Genomic DNA, 20,120 nt, shown 5'->3' with positions numbered 1-20,120 from the left:
TTTTGGAAAATGGCTGCAATGAAACAAAGAGTGAAAAATTTAAAGGGGTCTGAATACTTTCCGTACCCACTGTAATAAAAAAATCTAATTGATCTGACTTAACTACAGGGGGAGCCTAATGTTGGATGTTTACCAGTAAGAAAAAAACAACAACAACTTTCCTTAGCATTCTGGTCAAGTATAATATCAGCTATCATACGCTACAGTTGACACGTTAGTAGAATTTAGTCTGATTGGACAGCCACGTAAAGTACTGTAGTTTAATAGCATAAAACGTTAACAGATATATACTTAATGTTATGATTCAAAGATTCAACAAAGATGCTTTCAATTCAAATTAACTGACTATACTTCCAATATTTTACATAATGTATGTGAATTAAGTGCTTAGATTTTATGGTCATGGTTTAAAAAAAAGAAAGAAAAACTACAGTTTATATGGTCAAATAAACTCTGGATTGGGGCAAAAAATATTCTATCTATTGAGAATACTCTTAAGCAGCCCAACCCCCCCACTGCTGTGATCAACACCATTAAGTAGTACTCTTCCTGAGTGGCTGTGGAGTCAGTAAAGGTGCAGGTGTTAGGACAAATACTATCCTCACACCAACGCAGCATGGCTGAGGTTACGGGGCAGCGGATAAAGCACAATGTTAAATGTTCTGCTGACAAACCAGTGTATAAGAGCACTCAGCCTTGTCAAATGTCCATATAGTTAGAAAAAAGGCCAAGCACTGCTTTCATCTCCCCCTTTATTAGCATGGATGTGAGCATTGGTTGGATGTGAGAAGGAATTTTATATGGACCTGCACCTATAAAGATGCTGTTTTGGGGCTTTATTTTCATTGAACTGCCTCTTTGTGGAGTTTAAGTCAGTGTCAGTTGCTTACATCATCCATGAAACACAAGAGAGATGAACAGCACACAAGACTAAGGGATATAAGGGGGTGCGGTGGCAAGATGAGTGGTCTCCAATCCTTATCCAATCAGCTTCCAGCAGCTCAATAGACAAGGAAATAATAGCGAAATTGAAAAACAAAACAAAAAAAACAGAGCAAGAAGGAACTTGAACATTTATACACCGTCAATAAATAGTGATTTTTTTTCCCCCCCGGTTCCTGCTGTTATAATTCATCCTGTATGTGGTTTTCAGTTTGGGCCTTCTCCGTTGGTCCTGGAAATGAGGACAGAGAAGGGAAAATGAATACTGGGTGTATGTGGGGTTACATCGGTAAGAGGTGTAAAGATTTGAGAGTTGACTTTAAGCACATCACGTGACTGAAGTGGCCCCTGAGCATGAATGAGCTCTTAGCTGTTCTCATACTGCATTGACTAAGTTTACATGCACATATTCTGGCATAGACAATATTTCGAATAAGCTGTTTCCATGGTTAATGAAAGTGAATATTCCACTAATATTACAAGTTTGTTACTTGTTAGAACGTATGAACACAGCGCCCCTCTTCCATTCCTTCAACCAGCTTCTTAAAAAGGTCTGCTCATATTCAGAAACTTGTTGATATCAAAGTCTTTGATCATGTATATAAGTAGCTGTGCTTCTCCTTCTTATTAGGTCTGCAGCCTGGCAAACTGTTGGCTGGTTGGTTTGTTTGGTTACAGTAACCATAGCAACATACAGAGCTGACCTTAAGCCTGCACTAAAAACCAAGATTGAGGCGCATGCTCTGTATACATGTCCAAAGAAGGCCTGTAGAACCAATTAAAATATCCCATGTCTTAATGGAAAAAAATGCTATATTCGGAAAAAGGACTTATTTGGATTATCCAACCTAAATATGCTGTTTACAAGAGATGTATCAAATTCCCAATATTGTCATATTCAGAATAATAGTGGAATTTGAGTGTGCATGTAAATATAGTCACTGTTACTGGATGAAGTAACAGAATGATTAAAAGCTAATGCAATCCATTACAGTAATATATTGTTCAGTGTGTTGAGAATGTATGTTCAGTTCACTGGGGATTGCCGAGCATGTAGTATAATGTTGTACTGGACCCCAGTGAATGTGTTCCAATTATTTTGTCCACCCCCTAAAGTTCGTCGGCATCAGCAACAGGTTTGGCAGACCGACCTGTATTTATTTCTTCTGTGGGCTGTGATTGGCTGTCTGAGTCTGTGTGTACAGTGCTCTCTTCAGTGGGTGGAACTTCGGCCGGCTGCACAATCTCTGGGCTTTCTGTATTCAAATAAAAACATACACAAAGTTATTTTAAGCCTTATTACAATCCTAATTCTTTTTCATATTCACAAGGGAGCACCAATAGTTCAGCGTTGCTGTTGGACCCACCAGTCTTTGTGTCCGTACTCTCCTCTGTGGGAGGGAGGATCTTCTCCTCGGCCGTGTTGTTGGCCTTGCTGCTTTTATCAGAGCTGGTGCTGTTCTTAGCTTTGGCTTTAGCTTTCGGCTTGGCAAACTTGGCTTTGTTGAGCAAGTAGTTGACCTCTCGATCCAGCAGAGCCAGCTTGGACTCAATGTCTTTGGACAACAGGACGGGCCGCTCCGTTGGAGAGCGTTTTGCCTGCTCTGCTTCCGTCTCGTTCTTCCAAGTCTGGAGCAGACAGAGACAACGTTACAGCTGTTATCTCAGCTTGAAGACAATACATATATAAAAAGGACAGACTACATTATGTTTAAGTTTAAGAGAGATGTGGGCATTTACCAGGCAAGAAGAATCTAAAAAAAAAAGTTCCTACTGAGATGCATTATGGGAAATGGAGGATTTGACCCATACTAGAATCTAAAAAGTCAGGATTTCAAAGCCTATGCTGCTTTCATTTTGACTATTTCTTTGCAAGTCCTCTCAACTTTATTGAAGACTATTCTGGATAACCTAGTTTCCTTAAAACTGTACCAACTTTAGTGTGTTAGCAGTGTGAGGACAGCATGCCAATATGAATACATTTACCACTCACCATTGTCTCATTGATCACTTTTTCTAACATATTCAGCTCAACTTCAGTGAAGATTTGGTCATCCTCTGGAATCAGTTTGGCACTCCTTTGAAAGAAAAGCAAAAATATTTGTCAATACAAAGACGTACTGACCCACCACAGAATCCTCACATCTCCACCTTGCTTTCAACACTCGCCTCAGGAAGAAGCTGGAGGTGTTGAGCATGCTGTCCAGGGTGGCCAGGCGCTCAGGCCACTTGCGTCGCTCCTCCACCCTGAAGAACATGTCCTTGCACAGGCTCCTCAGCTGAGACAGCTTTTCTTTTAGCTGCTTGGTGGTGGCTGCATAGCCATGCTCGTCCATCCACTCCGACGCCTCGCTCAGCTTGGCCGCCATCTGCTCCTTCTCCCCTTCGGAAACCACCAGCTGGTAGTCCTCCTGGTACAGTTTGTCCTAAAAAAAAAAAAGAACCCAGGTTATCTGTTTTTGGAAGGAGGCACAGGTGATCTGGTTCTATAGAATGGTTCTATTACACGCTCTTTTCTGTCTTGCAGCTTACTTTCCTTTAATCATTTTCATTTCATATTTCAATTTTACAAAAATAACCCTGCCCGGTAGTAATAGGGGCCATAATTGACACCTATTTCTTCCCAGAATCAATCACCTCACTGACTAATCACAACACTGCTATTATTTTAAACATTCCCCTTTCAATTTTACATTACAGATTCAAATACACAGAATGAGCAGCATGCATGTTGGGTCTTTTGGTTTTCTTTGACTTTACAACACTTACTAGTAAATTATTTGCCATGTAGAAATTTCACTTCTACCAAAAATATGAATCAAAAGGTTAATAATGTTGGACTTCTATTATTTTTAACACAATTGTAGGTACGTGACAACTTAACTTAGACAATGGCTAACCCTACAAATAAACAAAAGCAAACAAAATGGAGTGACAACACAAATATAAAGCAGCCTACTTTTGGGATTACACACATTTTACCACTACATGAAAGGATTAAACATCTGTGATTATGTTATGTTGGATTGTATTCCCTTTTAAAAATTGCACTAGCCACTCCACTTCTTAAAAACACTAACAGATACAAAGCAAAAGATGAACAAATAAAATATATTAAAAACACTAACAGGTACAAAGCAAAAGATGAAAAAATAAAATATATGAAAAACATAATATATTATAAATAATAAAAGATAAAATGCTATTGTTGCTTACCTGTGTCTCAAAGATAAAAGCCTCCAGGCTGTTAAGTGACTTTTCCCTTTCCTGTTTGGCCAGGTCTCTGTCTGTCAAATCCTGCAACCTGAAGAGATACATAGACTTGTTTTAGCCAATTAAACTGAGAACAGAAAAACAAAAAGAGCTGAAAAGAAGAAAAGAAATTGCAGCTTTACTTCTTCTTAGAAGAAGCAACATCATCTGTAGTGGGGTCAAGGATGTCATTGAGGACGAGTTCCACCGCGATGTCTTCAGTGATCTTGCTCTTTTTCTGAGGTTTTGCATTCTTCTGCTCATCTTTGTCTGCCTCAACATTTCCAGATTTCTCCCCATTATTTTCCTCCTATACCAGCAGAAACACGGTTAGTTTCAATACCAAGTCTGATATTCCAAACAGACTCGTCTTAACAAAGAGTTTCTCAGAGGGATCTTACCTTGGCATCAGTCTTGCTGCCTGCCTCCTCTTTGCTCTCACTATTTTCTTCGCCTGCACTCTTCTCAGCATCATCTTGCTTCTCCTCATCCTTCTGGGCCTCGTCCTTAACACCCTCGTCCTTCTGGGCCGTGTCCTTTACGTCCTCGTCCTTCTGGGACGTGTCCTTTACGTCCTCGTCATTGCTGTTCTTTTCAGACTCTGGAGGCACTTCTTCCTCATCCTGCACACCCAAAATCAGGAAATATTTTTGCCTGCAATCTCAGGCCAGGCATGCCAGAGCATCGTCAATTAATTTTGTTTATCAATTTAAGTGTGAAATCTAATTCATACAGGCCTTACTGTATTTGCTTTATTTATTTATTGTTTCACTGATTGGGACACAATTACAATTACCTGGACAGGTTCAGTTACATTTGGAGCAGGTTCTGACGATCCCCCTCCAAACAAGGTGGAAATTGTGTTACCAAGTTCTGAAAGGGAGCAAATCATTGGCTCAGTTAGTCAGAAATCCCCACCTGTATACCTGTAAGTCCCATCTGTATACCACGCAGACGGGCAAAGAGAATTTCAGAAAAACACCGGTAATAGTGATAAGGTTACAGCTGAGGTTACAGATACGTTTCAAAACCTACTAGTTAATGTTGATTCCTCTTCTTTCTCCTCCACAATGGTTTCAAACACAGACTCCACCTGTGGATGACAATAATTAAATATTAACTTGATTATACAAAATAAAAACTTTTTCATTCTGTGATTGTTCAAGCAATTTCAATAAAACTAGAAAAGTACAGGGAGCAAGTACAGCCTCAGTTGTCTCGCATTGGTAACTATATAAATAAATTAAGGCGACAATAAACGGGATGAGAAGTTCAAACTTTACATTCTGTTGTAACACGGCACAAAAATAACATGTATTGGTTGTAAGTCTGACATAGTCGAAGGTAAACACTAAAATACTCAATCCTAAAAACAAAACAAAAAAAAGGAGCTGCCGGTTAAAGGTTTCAATGTGTGAATGTTCAATAAAAAAGTGCAACTGACCCGATCCAGCAGGAGCACCCCACTGTCATCCATGTTGAAATGGGCTTTGATGCCTTTTGACTCAGCATCTGTGTGCTTCTGGAAGCTGCTGCCTATTCCAGTCAGTTTGACTGTGGTCAGGTTCAGGGAGCCAAACACACTGCAAAACACCACCAACAGGGTGAGATATCCATTCAAAAATTGGGCTTCACAATATATCAATCTTTTATCATTAACGGCCATATTAACTGCGTACTTTCAATTAACACACAACAAACAATCTCTAAGTGTCTTTGTCACATTATAAAGTGCAGTTTTCTACGGATACAACTATCATTCTTTAAGTTCAATTCAATTTGTGCAATAAACAATTGAAAATGATTTTTCAAATCATGAGGGATAGTGATGGTATGGAATCATACATGGGAACCTCTTGAAAAGCAGTCAAAGTCAAGTGCTATGAAACATCACAAACTTTTGTAAACTTTAGTTCCTTCTAGTTGGTCATTAGTTTATTAACAATCCTCCTGGAATGATATTTATTCATTATTAGTTATTTTTTGCCGGAGTGATCCAAATTGTGCGCTTTTCCACAAGCTCCAGGAAGCAAAGAGTGCCAAAGCAGCTAACCAACCTGAGGTCCTCCTGGCTGAGGAAGCTCAGGTCTCCGTAGTTGATATAGAACTCAAAGTCATCGTTGTAGCGGTTGAATGTAATGACCTTGCGCTGGGGGTAGGGTGCCATCCTCTGGAAGAGGATACGTTTGATGTGTTTTGGCGTTTTGAGCCCCTCTTCCTCCGTCTCGCGGGTGAACTCCACCTGATGGAATCACATTACATGTGGTCGGAGTTAACATGGCTTGTATTCTTACATCTAATTTTGAAACTGAATTCATTGCTGAGTGCTGTTATAGGTTAATATTTTTTTTGGGGCGAGAACGCTATAACCGGTAGCCGCAAATCAGGCTGCAAACCTATTGGACAAATGTTAGCGTCCACTCAAAGTTTTTGACGCTGAAAAGCTCAGATTATTATAAGTGTCTGACAACATCATGGAAAGGATCCTTACGAAGACATTGTTAAAGGGTAAGATCCTTTATGTTTAACATGAAACAGCTTAGAAAGCACCATCACCAAACTCCATGTAAATAAACAGTATTTTTAGCATGTATACAGCCAGCATATTCCACATGTAAATTGAGAGTTTATTTCAACCAGACCAGAGCAGTGATTGTTGGAACAGTGGAAAGATAAACCAGGATGGCTTTTATTGGTTTTATTTTGATTTGGTCGACTTTGAATGTGTGTTTTTACGATATTAAAATTACCTTTTTTTGGTGATAGCAATCTTTCTCAGCTTCATGTGAAACAAAAATTATCTTACTTTGTAGGGATCCTTTCCATATTGTTGTCAGACACACTTATAATCTGAACCTGTCAGTGGCCAAAACAGCACTTTTAATAGACAGAAATCAAAAGGTGCACACTTGCCCAATAACGTTATATTAGTAACTTGTTTCGCCGCTGCCAACAACAGCAATCTTGTTTAATACTGGATTGTTATTTCCATCAGTCACAAAATCACAGGAAAACAGGGTCCAGTTTGAAAAAAACAAACAAAAAAACAACAAAGTTACTCTTCCCATCCAAGGTTTAATAATGTTCATTTATCAGCAAAGCATTTCAAAAATTCCACCTGTAACTTTGAAATATTTAAATGCGCCTCCAGCAGCATGAGACGCTGAATGAGCTGCACTGACCTGAATGGGAAAGACAGCTGCGTCACGGACATGGAAAGGTTTCACCTTAAAGGCCTTGCTAAGGGCAGCCGCCTGGTACACGGCGCCCATGGCGGCCGCCTCGTCAGCGTTGATGTTCTTGCCCAGCTCCTCTCTGCATGCAAATAAACACACACACAGTTACAACCAACCAAACCTGCTCAACTTCAACTCTACTACTATTCTATTATTAATTTCTATTAGGTTTGTTTCCGGGTTTTTACATATAGGGAATTAGCCTTGTGTTTTTATTTAAAGATATTTTTTATTTTTGACAGGGCAGTTTAAGATATGAGAGAGAAAGGGGAGAAAAAGATGGAATGACATGCAGCAAAGGTCTGCAGGTCAGAGTCAATCCCACGGCCGCTGTGTCGAAGAGTACACCTCTATATCTGGCCACCCAGCCTTGCTGTTTTGGGTCATAACAATAAATTTAAAAAAAGACAATAAAAGGCAAGTACTGCAAAAGTCAAGAAACAAATATAGAATAGGAAAATTACAATAAGATTATTAAAAAAAAAGTGCAATATATCAGTTTTAAAACTATAGCGCGTAGTTTCCCCATGAGGAATTCTAAGTAATAACACAACTGTCAGCACGTCCATATACGTTCCGTGAGTAAAATGAGGAATGTTGGTGGTTGACACGTACTTCCCCACAGCTTTGAGCAGAACTTCCTGAACCTTGGGGACACGGGTGGAGCCACCGACTAAAATCACCTGCTCAATTTCATCCTGTTGGCACAAATATAAGAACTCAGTTTATCAACAGTAATACAAACATCCATTCACTTATACTCACTGCTCATTGTTAAAAAAAAATATTTTGCCCTACAATAACATTTCATCAATCCACACCTTAAGAATGGCAAACAATGTTTTGCAAAAATTTGTTTTTCTTTTGAGCCCCTTATCACTTTGTCTTCCAATCAGAAATGTATACAGAAGGACAAGTAGGAGAAATATCTATCCCGTACCCAAACTTCTGACAGGCCAAGCGGCCAGGTAGAGTTGAGGCAGGTAGAGCAGGTAACATTAATGGAAAAATGCCATAACACATAGGGTACCAATTCAATACTTTTTAGGCACCAACCAAATTGACTCTAAATTATCTAGTATCGCCACTTTATACCCAATTCCAATACCTAAGGAGTAAATCACATCAGAGTCTATAACAAAACCTATAATCTGTCTGTTATTGGCTGTCTAACGAAAAAAACTCTATACAGAGAGACGACTCACGTAGTAGGAGCTGTAACATAAATAAAAGATTTGTGCTGTAATGTGTAATGTTTTAAATTTATTTTTGTGTTAATAATTAGAATAGAAAAAAAGTATCGTTTAGGAATGGGTTTTATTGGTATTGGACATTTTTTAACAATACCCAGTCCTACTAACAATGCCGATTTATGATATTGCCGGTCCGGTCCCGTGTGCAAACTTGAAGCGGTTTGATTTTATGCAAACAGGTTGAACCGTTATTTGTCATGACAGGTTCCGGGAAATTTAAAAATTGATAGCCTACATCAGCAACCTGTGCAGACGGTGTCAGAGCTCTAAATCCAATTTAGCCTATAGCATTAGAACTAAGCACGGTTGGGCAGCAAGGCGCTGCAGCGGTCTGAAGCATCACTGAATCAAATATTTGTCTGACGAGCTAAACGTTGTTACTGCTGAGTGGCGCCATAGAGAAGGAGATTTTGGATGTAAAGCTGAAAGAAAAAGGCAAGGCAAAGCATAAGGAAAAAAAAGTAATGGGGCTGAGGTGCATTACCGCCACCATGTGTACTGGATAATAATGAGAATTAATGGACAAGGCGAAGCCGTAGACTTCCACGGAATCCAGTGAAATCTCTTAGAAGCACTTTTCCAGCGATTCTTAACGACGTAGTTGTGACGTGAGCAACCTGTCTGACAGTTGTAAGTCTCAATCATTCAATCATTCTTGCAGAGATGGAGATCTCGAGTAGGAGCTGTCAAGGAGCGTGGGAGCAAGACAAACTTTTGTTAAGTATTCTGATTAATTATTTTGTCATTTTGACTGTATGCCTCCACGTCCCCCCAATTGCCTGCAAGATTCTCCTGGCTATACAGTAATTTACAGGGCTATAGAGCGCAGTCAAAATTTGTAAGGGTGCAACTAAAACGTGTCCTAGGTCGAACCGGTGCACCCAACGTCCTTGCATCAGCGGCCTCTCCACAAACGAAGCAATCGTTGTTCATATTGATATGGTTTAATGTTGCGTTACATGACCCATTTCTTCTGTAAGGCTGTGCCTGTGTTTGGATCTTTCCTCTTACTCTCCCCTGCAACATGGAGAGACAGCACCGGTCCACACTGACATATGTCTACAGTTTTAATTGTTATTAACACAGTTGTATATGTTAAGCACGAGGAGAAAACCTGTATTGGTACCAGTATTTCTGCTGGTCATTCTCTGTTACTGGAGAAATTGATGCTAGAGAGTGTGGCAAGCCAGTTTAGCAAAGGCAAAAAAAGGGGAAGAAGGCCAAATTACAGGTTTTGGCCATGTGAGGGGCATGCAACAGCCAGGGGGGGGACCAGCTATAAGACTTTGAGCCATGAAATGTCAGGTCTCAGTTCAGGGAAGCACTTTTAGCACTTTCTATTTAGCTTAAAATGTTTTAGTTTGGCAGCTCAGTGAAGCCCAATCTTTTTTTTTTTTTTATATTTTTTATATAAAGTATAATTGTGCCTCAAATAAAAAGAAGTATTTACCTACCTCTTTCTTGTTTAAAATCATTTACGAGAGACAGATAGATAGATAGATAGATATATGTCAAAGCCTACTTTTACAAGAACGGCTGCTATGGGGCCATAACGTGAGATACAAGATACAGGAGCAATTTATACATTGTTGTGTTTCTTTAGAAATAAACAGCGGACAACTAAGTGTCTTTAAACGCTTTAGATTACGTTATTTGCAGTCAAAGTGACGCCAAAATGAATGGCAGTCAATGGTATGCTAATGGAAGGAGATGGCTTTTTAGCTTAAAAATGGCTATATACATTTGAAGATGCTGATTCCCCCCTTGCATCAGTCTCACTCTGGGAAAGGTGAGACAAGTGCGACACCTAGTGGTAAAAGTCAGTATACTGGTCTTGTCTGGTACACTGCTTTATGTCAAACCGGTTTGAAAAGGTTTACACCGGCAAAAGCTCTGGCTAGTGCGATTGTAAAATCATGAAACTTACAATGTCGTTAGAGTGCACTTTTCAAAAGGACAAAGACATGTGTCTAGCAGTTCTAATAAAAGTCATGACTACCTTCAAAAAATGGTGGGCTGCAGGACATTGTATGTATAGCATATGAATATAGTAGTCTATAGCCCACTGTTTCCTATGCTTATCAAGCTTTTCTGTATCCTGAGTCTCCAGTGCCCTACAGCCGAAAGTCATCAAAGTTAAATCTTATCCTGTCATGTGGGACACTTGATACAACATGTGGAACCAGGTAATGAGAATACTGACCAGCTTCATTTCTGCAGTGGCAAGGGCGTCCTGCACCGGGCCAGGCACTCTTTCAAAGAGATCAGCACACAGCTCTTCAAACTCAATCCTGGTCACCTTTGCTTTAAAGTCAATGTCATCCATCAAACCTTCCACCTGAAGAAAACACATTTTCTTTCACTGCAATGTAACTACATCTGTATCAATGTTCCGATTATTCTTTTAGGAAAAAAACAAAACAAAAAAACAATGAGACATTGCAACATTTCTAAAATTCAAAAACAGCCTTTCATTTTTGTATTCAAGTAATTTTCCAAGTGCTGCATATGGATTACAGCCAGGGTTTTGGATGGACAAAGGGCTGCATGTTCAGGTCCCTGAACTCACCTGTGCCATGAAGTCGGCGTTGGCACTGAGCACGGTCTTGAGCCTCTGAGCCTCTTTGAGGAGCTTGGCCATGGCTCGGTGGTTCTCCCTCACATCTTTCTTACTCTTCTTTTGTTCATTGAATAGTTTGGCCAGGTGGTCCCGAAGTCGCAGGTCCATCTCGAAGCCCCCCAACCCACGGTCAAACCTACAGCCAGAACAAGAGAAGCACACCTTATGAGGGCTAAACGAAACTATTGACATAATAATTTAAGGATTAGGGATTTTGAAGAATCATCTTCAGCGTGGCTCAGCGTCAAAATAATCCAGTCTTTAATCTTTTTGCAAGCAGTACAGTTAGTGTGTAAAACATTTTTTAAGAGTGTGAACATTTTATTTAAAAGATTTATACCTAAAAAAACTAAAAACTCTTTAATAGCAAGGTCTCTTCTATTTAAAGGCTCCCTTTTGAAAGTCTGCGTCCCTGTGCGACAATATTACATCATCGTGTTCTGTTTAACACTTTAATCTTATCTTTAATAATATTACAATCCAAATAATATCCATAGTTGTATTTACTCGTATGGAGCAAAGAGCAAAGATGTGGTGAGCAGGCATAAGGAGAACAGACATGCGAGGCGTCAGAGCCATGGAAAACTGGTTTGCAATCAAGGATTTAAAATGAACTTGTCACTGGTTCTGATTAACGGGGTTCAGGGCGTAGACAGGGTGCTCCACCAGAAACATCTCTAAATACACAGTAGGGAGCAGATTCTAGAGATGTTTATATCATCCAAGTTCTGATAGTGAGTTAGTTAAAATCCAAACGGAAGTGTCGGAGTAAACAATCGTCCATCATCCCTGCACTTGACGATCTGTTCCCCAATCGGACCAGTGTACACTCAAGTATTTATTCATAAACACTGCCTATTCTACTTTATGTCAATTGCTCTTCTTCTTTCTGTTGTTCTTATTGTGTTCTTTATTTTTTTTAAATGTTTCATGTATCCCTGTACGGTGTCCTTGAGTGCAGAGAAAGGGGCCTTTAATTAAAATATATAATTCTACATGAACCTGACAGGGACAAAAGTTTACCCTATAATGCCAAGAAATAAAAAAACATGAGAATCTCTTTTCCTTACAGATTACACATTTTTACACAACACGTTTCCACTCTTGGACTAAAACAGAGCTTCTAACACACCGAGATAGTCACAAACAGGCAAATGGTGATTATAGCTGCACATGATTTTTCTCATGTTTCTACAATCTCATTCCATCACCGCAGCTCGGGAAAACAAAGGACAACTTTGTAAGTATAACATATTTAGACTGACTGAGAAAATTGAAAATAATATGTATATCCGTGATCGTCTTTTACAAAGAAAAATACCCCACATACCCCTAATCATTTCAGGAAATTATATAAATGCACATTTCAAATCAGATAGACCTTATCAGTGGTTAACTTCTTTGAGCCTTTTTCCCCTACAGATTGTCATACGCCATTCTGCTTTGGCAAGAGAAAAAGCTGTGTCTGGCACTACTTGTCTCACATGTAGTTGTGCTATTATATTGTAAACATTTCAGTGGCCTCGCAATGCTATATCATCACAACACTTATGTCACGATATGTTATTGGGAATTTAATACATATTGCAATATTCTGCAATGTATTACCTTTTTTACCCCCAAACTTTGAAATTTGTTCCTAATTTTGAATTATGTCCCAAAAAGGAAACGGTTTTATCTAAAAAGATACATGTCTGTTTGTTCATATCACTTCAATTTAATTGCTGCAAAATGAGATTGTCAAGCAGACAATGACCTGAACACATAATAATCGCTCCAAACTTGGCGTCGGTGTAGCAGTACAGTATTTCCACGGAAAATATTGAGATACTATACCGTATCAATTTTTTTTCCCCCACCCCTACATTTCATTTGAATATCCCGTAGGTATCACCGTTTCATTTCATGAAATATGAACTCCTCCCATGGCTATGATATGTGATTATAATTACCAACTAAGAACCTCTTACCCAATAACATGCTCTGAGCTGGAGATAAAGAGTGCACCGATGTATGTTATGATCACTGATGCTAAGCTCAGTGTAACCTAAAGAGAGTCAGACTAAGTTAAACTTCTCATGGTACAGCCCTCTGGCTAACTGTAGTTTCATCAGAAAACAAATTTATCTTCCTTCCTCTAATTTGTGAAACCACTTCTAGGTTTTCCACGAACACAAAAAAAACTAGCGCATTTATCTTTATATTTGCCTATGCACAAACCACATGTTAACAATGGCTGCGTACAAAATAACTAAACATGGTATTATGCTGAATGAGACTGGTCCACAGTACGCTGACTGGAATGTGGATGTCAAATTTCCAGCTGGGAGGCAGCCCGTCGGCTTCTTCTAATGTCAGCTACCTGCAATGAAGCTGGAGATGGATATCTGCTCATGTGTGTGGTCTGCCTCTTCCTGTGTACTGAGTTTCCAACAGGATGAGGAGAGCCAAGACGGAAATAAAAGAAATCTACCAAAGTCTTGTGACATAGATTAGTCTTCAGAGATTAATATAATGTGTGTGTGTGTGGCTCGGACTAAAATCTTACTTGACTTAATTTAAGAACGACTGCATTCTCACTTGACTTAAAATGCCCCAAAACATGTGAAAAGTGTGTAAATGTCTCCAAAAGCCAGACTGAAACACCCACTTGTTACATTGAAAACTGAGCCTCTGTCTGTATTACAGATGCAGATACAGTACCACCCTGTACTGTGTCGACAATAGGACTCCAACTACACAGACCATTTTTGCAAAAGTCATTTCATGTTTCCAAGTCACGTCAGCCAAGCTAAAGCACGGTCTGAGAATGTGAAATACACTCTTCCTTTGTTTACTAAATTGCATTTTGAAAACTTCACATTTGATATCAATAACAGAAACGTTACCAATTCAATAGTCATGAAATGACGTGAACTGCACAATCAATAAATAGTTAAGTATGAAATTCTATTTATTATATGAATGGAGTTATAATAATTATAAAAAGGTGACTTTATTATAATAACATGTATACTGTAATTCATCTACACTTTTTTTAAGTCTGAAATATAATTTCAAATATAATATTTTGTTATAGGTCTGACAACTTCTGACAAATATTTTTTTCTCTCGTAAAATGCTTTTTTGCTATTGGTGTGATAACTTTTTCATTCAAACATTTTTTTTTCTCTCAGATCATTTATTTTCTGGCATGTGATAAAGAAAGAAATCTAGCTCCATTATCATACCCCCTCAGGTCTCAGCCGATCACATGCCCCTCCTACCTTAAAGACTATTACATTACTTTATTGTGTATTAGTCTATGGATATACAGAAGTAGAAACTATTTTTATTTTAAGATTTGTTTTGGGCATGTCTACAGCTGTCCTATATAAATAAAGGCCTAAAAGGCCTTTATTTATATAGGACAGCTGTAGACATGGTAGTGGAGAAAGAGGGGTGAATGACATGCAGCAAAGGGCCGCAGATTGGAGTTGAACCTGCGGCCGCTGCATCAAGAAGTAAACATCTACACTATATAAGGGTGCGCGCTCTACTAACTGAGCTACATAGGCACCCATCGAAACTATTCATGTTTTATTGCAGCATATGTTATTTAATACTGAACATGTTTGTCCCTGTCTTGAAAAAAGGTTTTAGAAGACAATAATAGTTATTACTATAGTATTAACAGTTAATACCAACGGACAGAAGACATGAAACTGAAATCTTTAATCTGCATCACCATGTTGAGCTTTGTCAGACTGGTTCAAAACATGGCCCGGGCTTTCTGTACCATTAGAATAGGGCTGGGTAATATATCGATATTATATCATCATCAATAAGTGAGGCTCGATATCGTCTTACATTTTGGAAATCGTACAATGGCATAAGTGGAGTCCTTTCCTGGTTTTAAAGAATGTGTTACAGAAAAGTGATGTAATTTTCTGAACTCAGACTGTTTTAGCTGTTCTGTTATTCACCTTTCCCATCTTAGTCATTATATCCACATTATTATTGATTATTTATCACAAATGTCACTGTTAAGATATTTTGTGAAAGCACCAACAGTCAACCAGACACTATCAATGCAATATAAATAAAGCGATACATCAAATGGTATTGTAATATCAGTTTTTTTCTGTATTGCCCGGACCCACATTAGACACAGTAACCACTGTGCTGGGCGGAACATTCTCAGTCCACTCACCCGACGCCTCGGATCTGTAGCTGGGGCTGGGTGCCGGACTCCTTGGTTTTGACCGTCTGATAGGTGACGATGGTGGCAGTTGTGCTGCCCGAGCCCATGTCATAAAACATCACGTTCTGAAAAAGGAACAAGATCGGACTTTCAGCAAACTGTATTCTCTTATCAGTTAAGTTTGTTATCCTACACAGTAACAGATCGTAGGATATATTTTAGGATAAAGCTGTCAGTCTTTAATTATGTATATATTTTTTTCAAACAAATCTCTTTATGAGGAGCAAAACCAACAATGTGATCCTCTGTCTCTTAATACGTTCTCACGTCCTTACTCTGTCTGTAGCATTCCACTCCAAGCTCAAGATGAAGATGTAAATCTTGACAAATGACTCACAAATATAGTTTCTAAAAAGTTGTTTTATTAAAGCTCAGTCATTTCCTAAAACAGCATGTCAGTTTTTAATAGCTGGGTCAACAATTCAGAAAATGTCACAATTTGATTCTGAGTTTTAGGCTCAAAATTTGATAATGATTTTCAATTTAAAAAAAAAAAATACTATTCACAGTATGTAAATGTAGTTACTTTTCCCATCTATGTATGTATGTATGTATGTATGTATATATTCATATTATTTTGACATCCCGTTATGATGTATGTGATGTCTATAAGCTACCGGGAACTTGAATTTCCCCTTGGGGATCAATAACGTATCCATCTATCTATCTAACGCAGTAGACATACAATACAAAAAAGTTTAATCTTTTTTATAAATATGAATTGATTTTTGGAATTCTATGAACTGATTTTGAATTGGTAGAGCTTGAATCAAATCCAAACTGATTCTTTTGCACAACCCTAGTTATTTTTCATTAGTAAAACAGGTGAATATTTATGGCAGCAGGACTGGGGTGTGTGTGGGGGGGTTTGTGCGTGTATCTGTGTCTCAAAATAAACTCCAGTGTTTGTGTTCATGATAACTATGGAACATATCAGCCAGTGCAACAGTGTGGCTCACTGATGTGTTTTTACAGTTTTACGACACCTATGAAGCTCAAAGGCACAGAAGAAGAAGATATGTCAGACTCTGCGATATTGGTTAGTAGATACATTCACAGCTGGTTTGATGTTTTCAAGGGATTAGTTGGCAATGAGAAAACTATAGATTATCACCGGAGGCATTCTTGAAGTGTGTTTGGGAGTAAATATGAATATGCACCTTAGCTGTGTTGTCGATATCTTTCCTCCTGAAGACGCCATAGTTCAGGGCCACGGCGGTGTTGTCGTTGATGAGTTGAAGGACCTTTAGACCGGCCATCTGTGCAGCCTGCAGGACTGCCCTGCGCTCTGCCTGGTTGAAAAAGGCTGGAACTGTGATAACTGCATCTTTTATTGGTTGCTCTGTGAGAGATTAGGACAAGGAAGAAAAAATGATGCACATTAGGGCCGCACAATATGAAGAAAATATGCGATAAAGTTGTTGAATATTGCACTAATACCTGCAGTAAATAAATCAATAATAAAGTGTAGTCTGTTCTGCATTTCTGCTGCTGTCTGTATTCTGCTTTAATATAACAAACTGCTGGTTGAATTTAAAACAAATTCATCATTCATCACTTTTTTTGAACAAATTGAACAATGTATTAAACATAAAAAGGCACCACTACCAAAGAATTCCTAGTAATATTTTCTTACAACTAACACGAAAAAACTGAGTCTTTCGCGATGTGTTGCAGCTTCTAGCGATGTGTTTATTGCGCCGGTTGATATCGCCATGACAATAGATACGTAAAGACTATCTTATGCAGCCCTACTTCATATTTAAAACATGTCACAAAGATGCATTTTCTTACACAATGAAACTGACCTGCAAAGTCTTGAGCCAGCACACGAGAATAGTTGAGCACCATGCCGAGGAGCTCCTCCGGCGTGTACTGCATCTCTCTGCCACAAACAAAAAGCAGGAATCCAGATCAGATGCCCCATTCTAAACAAGTGTTATGTCTCTTTTTATCCTCTATTGAAAATGTTTTTGCAGGTGGTAATTTGGCATTGATGTTCCCATGATAACCGCTTATAGTACCCCTAACGCAGCCAACACATGACAGGCAGCAAAGCCACTTTGCACCAGGCGTTCCATTGCTTTCCTATGAGGAGGGCGGTGCCGCCAAACTATGCTCTGCACTACCCCTGGCATCACGCACCACTCGGATTTGCTGCACTTAAATTTTTCAATTTTTACCTAGTTGCCACTGACTTTTCGAAAGCGCAACCAATGAGATAAGAGCATGTCGTTACCTAGCTACGGGAAATAGCCTTCTTGCCACCTTTGATGACAAATACCTGAGCTGCACTCTGCGCCCTATCTAGCGGTGCACAAAGAGCAAATCGCTTATCATGTGTGTATTAGGGATAGCTACAGGAGCTCATTGTCCCATTATTAGAAAAGATATACATGTAGAGACTAAATGATACACAGACCGCCCTTATGATTTGGGAGTAGGACTGGGCATTCCAATAAGAAACCGTTTGAAAGATTTTGATGGAATTGTTTCGAACTCTGGGTTCAGAAGCCGATCCTCGGTTCCAAATTAACACGCTCAAGTTTTGGTTTCCGAAACTGACGTTTACTTGCAGGAGCTTGTTGTGTGGCAGCCATGAAGCAAAGTAAAGTCTGGCTTAATTTTACGCTGAAAAAGCCCGTCAAACTGTAAATCACGATTGAATCAAAATAATTTTCCTTGTATCTGTGAAATAAGCACGTGACCCGTTTCAACTCCACCCCTCAAAGAATTGGTGAGAACTGCAATCAAAAAAAAGAATTGGAATCAGAATTGTTTAAATCAAAACTATTTGTATTCAGACCAATACGGTAACAGATGAATGATTTCATATAGCACGTATCATATGGCGAGAAACAGAGTAAATCAAGCATGGAGGGGGGTTAAAGAGACTCACTCTGAGTTTTTAAAGTACACTGTGCCTCTCACTGGGTCCTCCAGCAGCTGATGCTCAGGGAAACGTTTCTTGTACAGCTCCACCTGGAGGTTATCATGCTTTTTGCCCAGGAGGCTTTGGAGGTGTCTGTAAACTGTTTTGGGGTTCTTCACAGACTGAAATGTATACACATTGTAACGATTATTGGCACACAAGGAAATTATCAAAATAATTTTCAGGTAACTTGAAATTTGTGAATATTGCATTGACAGTGCAAACATTTATCACTACACTAGGCTGATATTCTATCAAACTCCATTAGGCACATTGGAGGAGTCATACCCATCCTAGTGCATTGTCTCCCAAAAGTCTTTCATTTTCCTTGAGACATACAGCCGTGGGTGTTTTCCTCCTCGACTCCCTGAAGAAAACAGTAGTGTTCAACGTTGAAGTGTCATTTTATGCTGTATTCATTTCACTTGCTTTTGTACTTTGCTTGTCCGTTAGTTGAGCATGACACTTAAGGGAATAGAAAACTTGGCGTGGCCATGCCAGGTGTGTACACCCACTATTCCACGACCGTGACAAAAACTCACTTGTTGAGAACAATCTCCATCGGCACACCAGGCTTCACTATCGCTGTTTTCATCCACTCACTGCCCAGGTCAACGGACATGACAGCTACAGTCACTGCAAACACAGACAGGTGTTACATAAAAAGCGTTTCTGCAGGTTTCACCAAGTCATATTTAAGACCTTTTTTAAGACCATAATTAATCAAATTTAAGTCCTACTGTATATAACAAAAACAAAGCCAGAGTCCGGAAACATTGTCTGAAACAATTCCCCAATTTCATTATTGGCATTATAGGACTGGTGTCTAGATCGGCTGCAATTTAAGTTGCATGTTGGTCTCATTTGTAGTTGTAATACTTTGAATTATATTTGGACTAGCAACAGAAAGAACTACAACACCATAGAATAAAAAAACAATAACATTCTATTTCTCTGTGTCCAAAACATATTTCTCCCTTGGGGAGACTAATAAAGATACTTTGACTTTGGAAAAAACATGTCTGTGTATGTGGATGGATCATATTACCTGTGCGAGAAGGTAACATTGCCAGAACAAGGCAGAAAGAAATAGCAAGCACCAGCGTCCTCCCCCCCATTATGAGCTGTAAAGAGAAAACAATAATATATAATTCAACAGAGAGGACTGCCGAGGTGCTTAACCGTCCTAACTTTGTCCATATTTTCCATGTGCGGTAAAACCTCTCAACTTTGAACGTCATCACATCAACACAGAACTCCTGTAGACATGCTTTTAGTCCGGTGTTGTTGCCGGTCCATTCCATTCCTTATGTGGGAGCAGGTGCAACACACTGAGAACCAAGAACTTGAAAAGCCAAACCTGGTCTTTTTGCCGATTGCACAGGGCTTTTCCACTAGTAGAAAGCAAGATAGTTACATCATACTCTGTCTTTTTGATAACTGTCCAATCACTACTTATGTTTCCTCATGGTCCACTACCTGACCACTGCCAAGTAGTGCCAGGGCCTTTGTCCAAGGATATGCAAAGCAGATAATGCACCTGATCTCACACACACACACACATATATATACATATATACATACATATATATACATATATACATACATATATATACACATATATACATACATATATATACAT

The 20,120-nt window shown here is 39.1% G+C and overlaps 1 protein-coding gene across 2 annotated transcripts in view; it reads right to left on the bottom strand.

Moving 5' to 3' along the window:
* Positions 1-741: 741 nt before the first annotated feature.
* The window catches only part of hyou1 (hypoxia up-regulated 1), a 20,426-nt gene continuing 1,047 nt past the window's right edge, over positions 742-20,120 (bottom strand). The window contains exons 2-25 of one of the 2 annotated variants that reach the window (XM_034889521.1): positions 19,527-19,602; positions 19,021-19,114; positions 18,767-18,845; positions 18,446-18,600; positions 17,355-17,431; positions 16,707-16,888; positions 15,496-15,611; positions 11,253-11,439; positions 10,887-11,021; positions 8,046-8,128; positions 7,377-7,509; positions 6,252-6,436; positions 5,639-5,777; positions 5,230-5,287; positions 4,991-5,067; positions 4,779-4,817; positions 4,596-4,748; positions 4,338-4,504; positions 4,159-4,246; positions 3,112-3,368; positions 2,936-3,020; positions 2,310-2,571; positions 2,094-2,198; positions 742-1,174 (exon numbers count right to left, since the gene is read on the bottom strand). In XM_034889521.1, coding sequence (XP_034745412.1) covers positions 1,125-1,174; positions 2,094-2,198; positions 2,310-2,571; positions 2,936-3,020; positions 3,112-3,368; positions 4,159-4,246; positions 4,338-4,504; positions 4,596-4,748; positions 4,779-4,817; positions 4,991-5,067; positions 5,230-5,287; positions 5,639-5,777; positions 6,252-6,436; positions 7,377-7,509; positions 8,046-8,128; positions 10,887-11,021; positions 11,253-11,439; positions 15,496-15,611; positions 16,707-16,888; positions 17,355-17,431; positions 18,446-18,600; positions 18,767-18,845; positions 19,021-19,114; positions 19,527-19,596 — 2,976 coding nt within the window. In that variant the 5' untranslated portion in view covers positions 19,597-19,602 and the 3' untranslated portion in view covers positions 742-1,124. Of the gene's footprint in view, positions 1,175-2,093; positions 2,199-2,309; positions 2,572-2,935; positions 3,021-3,111; positions 3,369-4,158; positions 4,247-4,337; positions 4,505-4,595; positions 4,818-4,990; positions 5,068-5,229; positions 5,288-5,638; positions 5,778-6,251; positions 6,437-7,376; positions 7,510-8,045; positions 8,129-10,886; positions 11,022-11,252; positions 11,440-15,495; positions 15,612-16,706; positions 16,889-17,354; positions 17,432-18,445; positions 18,601-18,766; positions 18,846-19,020; positions 19,115-19,526; positions 19,603-20,120 lie in introns of both variants that reach the window. The other variant, XM_034889520.1, reaches the window with a different exon arrangement.

This window comes from Etheostoma cragini, chromosome 13, assembly GCF_013103735.1.
Source record: "Etheostoma cragini isolate CJK2018 chromosome 13, CSU_Ecrag_1.0, whole genome shotgun sequence".
Lineage (NCBI taxonomy): Eukaryota > Metazoa > Chordata > Actinopteri > Perciformes > Percidae > Etheostoma > Etheostoma cragini.
The sequence above is the reverse complement of the archived record's forward strand: the minus strand, read 5'-3'. Positions and strand labels throughout refer to the sequence as shown.